At 40.2% G+C, this 9,671-nt stretch overlaps 1 protein-coding gene across 1 annotated transcript; it reads left to right on the forward strand.

Annotated features, from left to right (window-relative positions):
* Positions 1-1,163: 1,163 nt before the first annotated feature.
* Positions 1,164-9,342, forward strand: LOC121727397. Its single transcript, XM_042115229.1, has 13 exons — positions 1,164-1,186; positions 2,528-2,616; positions 3,500-3,624; positions 4,252-4,400; positions 4,939-5,003; positions 5,728-5,784; positions 6,485-6,519; positions 6,906-7,031; positions 7,116-7,279; positions 7,404-7,732; positions 7,818-7,981; positions 8,165-8,243; positions 8,331-9,342. The coding sequence occupies exons 1-13, from the start codon at positions 1,176-1,178 to the stop codon at positions 8,945-8,947; spliced, it is 2,010 nt and encodes a 669-aa protein (XP_041971163.1). The 5' UTR covers positions 1,164-1,175; the 3' UTR covers positions 8,948-9,342.
* The last annotated feature ends 329 nt before the right edge of the window (positions 9,343-9,671 follow it).

Consider the following 9,671-nt stretch of genomic DNA (forward strand, 5'->3'; position numbering starts at 1 on the left):
ATTACTCATTTGTTCTCTTATAATTTGAACAAACCTTGTAACTTACCTACTTCAACATGAGGTTAATATATCTAGCTATATATTGAATCCACATTTTTTTTTACCAAGAAACGACAATAATTGTTATTGGGTTCATCTATTCATGTCTTCAATTATCGTTAACAGAATATCAAACACAGTACAAGAGGATTTTCTAAGAAAATTAACTGACCTGAATTACAAATTTTGGTGGATTTGAACAGATTTCGGGTTTTTCCCTTACGTAATACGCATGGTCAATGAAGACCACACTGGTAGGCTTGTGGCTGTGCTACCCGGCTACGCGAAACCAGAAAAGAGGGTAATGATTTATTATATAATGCATAATTTTGTTCACTTGCTTGGCGAAACACAATGGAAGTCACTTCAGGACGGCTTTCCGTGAGGCCGTGAGGTTTATCCGCTTGATCCGGTTCGTTTTTACTGAATCACTAATTTTTCACCATATTTATATCTATAATTCTATACGTATAGATAAAAATCAATGCCACTTTTAACCGAATCCAAAAAGGAGGAGTTTATACGTGTATATTCGGTTGTGGATATTTTCGTTGTTATTTTTAACCCCCGACAAAAAAGAGGAGTGTTATATAACTCAGGAACGGGCTCATCTATCCAAACGTTTAGGCTTTATTTGAACTGTTTAGTATATTATGGTTTATGTGAAGTTCGCACAAAATCGGTCGAACGGTTTTTCATTTATCACATTTTTGTAAGAAAGTATTTCAATTGCAGATCGTTTTGTTAACAGGGATTTTGCTGTAAAATTGAAACTTTTTCAGTGTTGACCAGTACATAAGCATTAAGCAGATTCCAATTTTTTTATTTTTAATATTTCACTTTTAACGTAGCGAAGCACGTACCGGACCGCTAGTTGATTATTGAATAAGAACTACCTATATTATGAAATTAAGCGATGATTCAAAAGAAATGGTGCGCGGAAGCTCATCTGACCTTGACGAATGTGACATTATCTGAAGCTACCGAAAGTGCTACAGTTTCTAAGGCACTGCGAGGTTGAAGGTTCTCGGGGGTCCGGAGCCGGGGGGTGTGGGGGGTTTCGGGGGGTGCGGGGAGCCGAAGTGAGTTATATGAGCGCCGGCGCCCGCGCAGCCGCTGCAGTTGTGTAGTGAGCGATGCGTGGAATGTGAGTTCATTTTCCAATTTGTGACCTATTTTAATTAACTAAAATTAATTTACTTTATACGTGAGCTGATAAAATTTTATCTTTATTTCAATAATTTTATTTTTAATTAGTCTGATTAGAAAAATAAATATTTTAATTAAATTATTAAATAATCAATTTTCTAATTGCATTAATTTTATATACTTAAATTAGAAATAAGTATTATTAATTTTATAAAAACAAAAATACGAGTTTCGTAAAGAAATTCGTATCACATGCGAGCGCGTTGATGTCGTTTACAATGGATCATTATCTTTGTTCAGTTGGAGGAAGAGTTGGAGCGACAGTTTCAGTTTTCATATTCCATATTAAAGTAATTCATTCATATCTAATATATAAAATTCTCGTGTCACAGTTTTCGTTGCCATACTCCTCCGAAACGGCTTGACCGATTCTCATGAAATTTTGTGAGCATGTTGAGTAGGTCTGAGAATCGGCCAACATCTATTTTTCATACAAAAAAAAAATATATATGGCAAAACAACGTTTGCCGGGACAGCTAGTAAGTTATATATATTAGATTTTTTTCAAATCATCTTTTCCTAAAATGTATTGGAGCACGAAAGAAGATTAAAAAATCGAAGACTTGTGATTTTTTTTTTATTTTATCTTCCTTCCAATAAAATGGATGAGTATTAAGATTAGTATGCTTATTAATTTTTCCAATAATAAAAACTAATTAATAAATTTAATCCATGTCTGACATTTGAAATAAATTGTATTGGCTTTTCAAGGGAAAACGGGTTTCTATTATAATTATTATTAAATATGTTAACTTTGCGTTCTTGTAAAATAATTAATTTAATCATTTTAATTTTTTATGAAAATCAAACTATTCTGGTTGGTTTGGTCTATTATTCCAACACTTTGAAATATTTTTAAGAAAAGCTTTCAGCAGTGACTGGCAACAGTGTTTTTTTTTTCTTTGCAAAGGCTTTATTTGTTATTCGTTCGAGACTTTTCATTTAAATTTAATAATTTTAAGCAATATTATAAACGGTTTTTAAAGACGTTGCTACTATCGACAAATAATAAATTTCTTCGTTTCCGTTCGTTATATTCTGCGACATGGGTTTCTACGACTAGAAACATAATATTTTAAAGATTGGAACAACATTTTTATAATTCTCATCAAGTATCAAACATAGTTTTTTTAGATATTTATAATGTTTTTTTTTTCAATTAAGTATTATAGTATGGTTCAGATTCTAATAGCTTATTTCGTAAAGCTTGTTTTTGAGACATTTGTACAGGACAAGGCCTGTCGGGTCCAGATTTTCTAATGAGTGTATGTGTGTGCAGTAATATGAGGTCCCTCCTTGTGGTGGCGGCGCTGGCGCTGAGCGCCTCCGCGCTGCAGCTGGATGAGCAGCAGCTGCTCTACAACTCTGGTTAGTATTACATATAATTTCTTTCTTAAAATCTTCACAATAATTCTACTACCTAAGATTTTTTTAACATTAAAAGTGCCAGTTGGCAGCGGGCGGCATGAAGCAACTGCAGAAGACGAGTCGTCGCGACATTACTGGTTTTTATTTATTTCTATGAAATACCCTCAGCAGCTAGCGACATGAAGCTAGCGACACTTATTCCTAGAAATAAATAGAAACCAGTAGTGTCGCGACGACACGTCGTCTGCTGCAACTGCATGTAGCCAGCTTCCAACTTGTACCTTAAGGATCTACGTCTCGTAGATGCATTTCTAAATTTGTACTGAATTGACAGATTTCATGAGCGTGGGACGTCTTGCAAATCTGTCAAATCCATACAAATCTAGAAATGCATCTACGTGTCGTGTTGCGGTCTGAATTGACCCTTATAAGGGATTTTATCTATTTAGATTTTTCTTTTGTAGTGATAGTATAATATTATGTTTTTTTATTCAAATTCAAATAATTTAATTCGGGAGAAATAGAATAGATCAAGTATTCTAAAAGCATTTAATAAAACGTAATTCAAGGGACCGTTTCCAAATTCACCTTTTATCTTAAATATGGCCCTTTAGATGTAAATTTTCCTAATTTTACATTATAATTTTAGATTACTTTCAATTCAATTAATAACAAACCGAATTTACTCCAACAATGCAATTACAAAACTTTCTGTTAAGTCTCATAATAGTTAAGTGACGACAAAAAGTAAGAAGCTCTTATTAAATTCACTAAGAAAACTTTAAAATCATTCGTAGAGTTATCGTGTGAAATAATGTTATATTTCCTTTATAGCAGCAACAGTGTTGTAAGATATTTTATTACCTTTCTATTCCTTCTGTAGCACCAGCGGGCTGCTCTGCGGCTCTCAAGTGCACGCCCCTCGAGTACTGCACGGCCGCCGGCGTCATGTCCGATGTCGTCGTCAACATCTCCCCCGAGAAGCGCCTCTACAGCGCTCCCCTCACCGTGAGTAAAGCCTCTTTTTAACACTCTTTTATAAGCCTGGGCTGTATGTATGTAACGGAATCTTTGAGCACGATTTTACCTATCTCCAGTAGTCTAATTAATTCGAAACTTCGCATACGTATTAAGAGCTCCAATGACAATGTTTTTTAGTTTTTTAACTATTATTATAACATTTATTAATACGAAATATTGGCATTCAATTTACAAATAACAGAGTTTATACAAACTTAAGCCGTCCATGGAATTTTCGCACCTATCTCTTTTGTTGAGATTACAACTGAAGCATGTACTTAATCCGAACTTAATTTTTATAATAATGCTAATCTTTAATATTCTTCTCTAAATTGCTGGACTGATTATATATAATTATTATTATGATCACAAAAAAATCCCTTAAAATATATCCTAAGTGTTAAACACACCATGCCGAAGTTACGAGGCGGAAATTCGGCATTATAACGTTAGCAATGTCAAACGCATACAATATAACGCGACGGAATTTCGGCATAGTGTGTCATCGGTAATTTAAAATACATTGCTAGCGTAATCATGCCGAACTTCAGCCGCGTTTTTTCGGCCTAGTGTGTTTAGACACTTAAAACTTAACAAATATTCTCTTTTCTCCAGGACTGCAGACTGGACGGCGGTCGTTTGGGCAAGTGCTGCCGCGACCCCAACTACACCGACCCCTGGCCCACCGACCTGATCGGCAAGTGGGTTCCCGGAATCTTCGAGCCCAAGCCCAAGAACGGAACCCTCATCCTCGAACAAACGCGGTAAGTTCGAAATCTCGGTGCACGGTAGTGCGCCCGCCGAGACGAGCTAAGCGAAGCGCAAGGGCACTACTATTACTACTTTTCTCGAAGTGTTTCGTCATTTTTTTTAACCCTCGTAGAGTTGGTTTCTGATGTACCAGATAGATCATAACATATAATTTGTTCAGAAGCAGTAGGCGTGAAAAACATGTGAAGAAAACGCTGCAAAGAACAACCGGTATCCACATAGACTATACATAGTTAGCATTGCTGTATTCTCTCTACATAATATTTTCCAATCAACATAATAGTTCAATATTAATTTATTCGTTTTTTCGGCATAAGTTAACACACCATGCCGAAGTTCCGCGGCGGAAGTCCGGCATGATTACATCAGCAATTTCAAACGCATACAATATAACGCGACGGAATTTCGGCATGATGTGTCATCGGTAATTTAAAATACATATTGCTGGCGGAATCATGCCGAACTTCCGCCGCGGAACTTCGGCATGGTGTGATTATACACTAAGACATTCTATTGTTATTTTGTTGACAGCACCACCCCCAAGCCTGCCGCCATCGGTGGTCAGCTGGAGTTCGGTCTCGGTGGAATTAAAGTTGGTAAGTTAATATTTAGTTCAGTTGGCAAGTTAATAACACAAGAGTTAACGCACCAACTAACCTCACTTGCTACATACACACAAACGTAATTATACAAACTTAGTACATTGTGCGGGCGTTTGCTTATAAAATTATTGAAACAACTATTATGACTAACACTATCTACCAACGTAATATAAATTATGTTCTCTACTCTCTTACACTATAGAGCCAGTTCACACAGCGCGTTGCGTCAGCGTTGCGTCGACGCAGCACTGCCGTTGCGTTGTTTTACATACAAATAACCAGTGTTCTGAACACGGCGCGCTGCGTCGTCGCAACGCACACATGACGGACAGCAGCCCCCGAGACGTAGCGGGAGGGGGTGTTGACGTTAAGACTGCTTCGTAATAACGCTGCGATGGCGCAGCGCCCGTATGGCCAGCTATGCGTCAAAATATTTGCGTTGCGACGACGCAACGCAACGAGCCGTGTGGACTGGCTCTAACTTCTAAGAGCAGGTACACATTAGGCAAGCGTACACATGCAAGCGCGCGTTACTGGCGCGATTGCATGTGTACGCTTCAATAGAATCCGGTATTCTCTAAACGCGCGTTAGCAAAGCGCGCGCTTCAAAACGCCCAATGTGTACCTGCTGGCTGCTCCTTGTTAACTCCGATATATAGTTACCTAAGTCCTAACAGAATTAAGGTATAATATCGTTCATTCTGATACTCGTCTACAGAACAGCAGCAGGAAGTTGCCCAGGTCGCTGAAGTTGGAGTCGGACAATACGAAATCCGTGAGTGACTTTTTTATATAAATTATTTCAAGTCTTAAATCTATATATATAAAACTCAAAGGTGACTGACTGATTGACATAGTGATCTATCAACGCACAGCCCAAACCACTGGACGGATCGGGCTGAAATTTGGCATGCAGGTAGATGTTATGACGTAGGCATCCGCTAAGAAAGTATTTTGATAAATTCCAACCCCGAGGGGTTCAAATAGGGGATGAAAGTTTGTATATAATAATACTTCTTAACGCGAGCGAAGCCGCGGGCAAAAGCTCGTTGTTACAATAAATGTTAAAAATTTCTAAAAACCTGTAGGGTGAGATCGATCGATCAGCTGGAAGCTGGTAAAATATTTTATTGTATTCTAATAAAAAATATTTTCAGATGACTTTAACAAAATGTCATAAGAACTTTCTGGTATATTATTATTTCTAATTCATTTCATATATATAATAAGCCATCTCATATTATTAATATATTTGACATATTCGATAAAACACGAATAAATTAATGACATTTTCTAAAAATGATTCCTAGCTAGATCGATTTATCGCCCCCGAATCCCCCTATATACTAAATTTCATGAAAATCGTTACAGCCGATTCCGAGATTCCAATTATATATTTACAAGAATTACTCGTTTAAAGATATAAGATTATATAGAGCAGGGGTCTCTTTTAACCAATTTTTCCTTTGTCACAGCCGGCGAAACCATCGTCGTTGAAGAGGGAGGCGTCGTAAGTACCTATTTTTCATTGGCCTAAGATCCGAACTTAGATTGACTTCACCGAGCTGTAGAATGAAAAATATTTTTATTCGATTTAAGTTCGGATCTTCTGCTATATTATGTTGTGAAATCAAAATATCATTTTTAACACAAAATTATACAAAAGGTTAAGAGAAAAAATATTACAATCAAGAAGAGTTATGAGTATTTAAAAGTCAATTGCACGATCACATATCCTCGATAGTGTTTAGTATTATATTTCGCCACATTCGTCTTGTACCTCGAACTGACGGCCAATATTTAATCTTCTGAGTATTGTGTCAAGCTAATATTTGATATTCTCAGCGTAGTAAATAATAGTAATCGTCGTTAATAGCACGTCGACTGTTTTCGCAGGGTCAATACCTCGAGGGAGGCTGGGGCGAATTCGGCGTCGGCGGCCTCGGAGCAGCTTTCAAGCAATCCATCTACAGGATCCTCCTCCAACCCTACTACGAAGGAGCCCAGTGCGGTCTCTTAAACGTAGGTTTCTGTTATCAAATTATGTAATGCTCTGCATTCATTACAATCGAATCGTGTGGTTAATCCGGTGTGTTGCGTTCGTAGGGCCGCCAACCTTTCGGTAACCACGCCCAGGGAGAGGCTGACTTCGCTCAGTACCCATGGCAAGCGATGGTGCTGGAACAGGACGGAGACGACAAGACCCTGCGCTGCGGTGGTGTCATCACCCGCCCCGACGTCGTGCTCACATCCGCCGCCTGCGTCGACGGGTGAGTCGACAAATTTCAAGTTTTCTTCTGAGGTTTAGATCTTTGAAATTGTAAGATCGAAGGAGTAGAGATTGTGTTGTGTACGTATATCTGAAATGACTTATCAATTTGAATCTCTTTTTAGAATCGCTCCCGAGAAGATCCTCATCAAGGGTGGTGAATGGAAGTTGGGAGTCGACGAGGAGCCCCTGCCGTACCAGATCTCTCAGGTCAAGAACATCGTGTACCACCCCTACTACCAGAGCGGCACCTACCAATACGATGTCGCCATCCTCGTCCTCGCCGAGAACCTCCGCTTCAACCAGAACATGTACCCCATCTGCCTGCCCTCCGCCGAGGAGACCTTCGAGGCTCTGTACGGAGGTGCCGGTATCGGCGGCGCTTTCGGACTCGGATACGCCACCGCATACGGCCAGTGCGTCGTCACCGGATGGGGCAAGGAAGTCCTCCAAGGTAATTTAGCTCCCACACGCGACGTGTCACTAGCGACGCAGTATGGACGCTTAGATCTGACCGATCGAATGTATTCCCATTGCAGCCCACCGTCGCGGTGCCATCATGCACGACCTCAACGTCACCCTCATCAGGCCCGAAGAGTGCAAGGCCAGAATCAACAAGTACTACCCCGAATTCGAGAAATACTTCAACAAGGAGAGCAGCGTGTGCGCCGAGCCCGCCAACCCTCTCAGCAACATTTGCTCTGTGAGTACATTCTGTTCAAAACTAACGACGATGCTTGCCTAATTTCAAAAATTTAATTTTTTAGCGAATAACTATTTTTCGGGTTTCACTGTTCTAATGATCATGATTCCCCGTCAGTCTTTCCGTTGATAAATACGGCTTCTGTAATATTTTTGTAAATGTTATTTTGCATCCTCGCTACAGGTCGACATCGGTAGCGCCCTCGCCTGCCCCAACAAGGACGGTCACTACGTGCTCCGAGGCATCTACTCCTGGGACTCTGGTGAGTAGCGGTCGTCTCACGACGGCTGTCGTCGTTTAACGAGTTCCGAAATTCATTACGATATTTAACACCCGTCATGTATTGCAGGCTGCGAACAGCTCGGAAACCAGATCGGTGCCTTCTACAAGTTCGACCTCGAGTGGTACCAGTGGGCCATCGGACTCATTGAGAGCGAGCGTTACTCTAGGTTCAACGTCGGCGCTCTGTTGGCCGGCGCCGAAGGCCAGATAAAGGCTCAAGGCGAAAGTCTCGGAATCAAACAGGAGGGTCTGCAGGTCGGACAGGTCGGCGGTGGAATCTTCGGTAAGGGACAGGTCGGCGGCGGTGGAGTCTTCGGACAGGGACAGGTCGTGACCGTCACCACCAAACCGGAATACTTCACCTACACCACCAAACCGGAAATCTACACCTTCACCACGAAGCCCCAACTCGTGACCTACACCACCAAGCCCAAGATCGTCACCTACACCACCAAGCCAAAAATCGTGACCTACACGACCGCACCAAAAATCGTGACCTACACCACCAAGCCTGAGATTATTTCTTACACCACGAAGCCCGAGATCATCACCTACACCACCAAGCCTAAGATCGTGACTTACACCACCAAGCCCGAGTTCATCTCGTACACGACCAAGCCCCAACTCGTGACCTACAACATCCCGCCCCAGCAGTTCTCCGGCCTGCCCGTCGCCAAAAAGTAAACGAACTCCGATTTAGGACCGGCCACTATTCAGTATGACAGAACAGCGACTGAAATAAGATAGAAAGTTCCGCCGTCTGAGGACTATAGTCTATTTCATGTCAATTTTGATAGCATCCTGCACCGGTTAGTGGCCTAAACGATTCTGCATTTCTTCCATATAGGACATCCCGTTAACACCAGTTGTTTTTGTTGTATTGACGTTAGGTGTTGACCGAGTCGTGCTATCGGTCTGGTCGGCACTCTAATATTGTTATGTTAAACTTTAAGCCTGTTTTAACGTGCTATATGGATTAGTCAATAATTATTATTATTTGTTTGTAAATTGTATATATTACTTTTGATCTAATTAGATATCGACTGCATTTCTAATTAGAAATAAATATTACTTTATTACTTTGTGTTTAATTAATTTTCCTGGAGCTTAAAAATATCATATAAGTAAATAACTTGAGCTCTCAAAACACTGCCTGGCCTTACCTTAATGATTTAGGCAACGGTTAAAAAAAACTTAAAAATTTAAGAGCACCTTGACATGTGGTTTCTAGCTCTAGGTACTCTCACTAAAGAGATGCGTCAAACTCACTGCAACTTCATTGTTTTTTCAGTAGCGCAGTATTCGCATTGACGTGTACAATCGACCATACAGAATGAGAGTCTTTGAATGAATGATGAGAGAAGTGGCCTTGACTTACTGTAATATTATTTCAATATTTGCGCGGCTG

Source organism: Aricia agestis, chromosome 5, assembly GCF_905147365.1.
Source record: "Aricia agestis chromosome 5, ilAriAges1.1, whole genome shotgun sequence".
NCBI lineage: Eukaryota > Metazoa > Arthropoda > Insecta > Lepidoptera > Lycaenidae > Aricia > Aricia agestis.

Bases quoted from the DNA above. Each gene is read 5' to 3' on its own strand.
- LOC121727397 (XM_042115229.1), top strand. The intron at 6,520-6,905 runs GTAAGTACCTAT...CTGTTTTCGCAG, and splicing joins TCGTTGAAGAGGGAGGCGTC to GGTCAATACCTCGAGGGAGG. The intron at 7,733-7,817 runs GTAATTTAGCTC...TTCCCATTGCAG, and splicing joins GGGCAAGGAAGTCCTCCAAG to CCCACCGTCGCGGTGCCATC.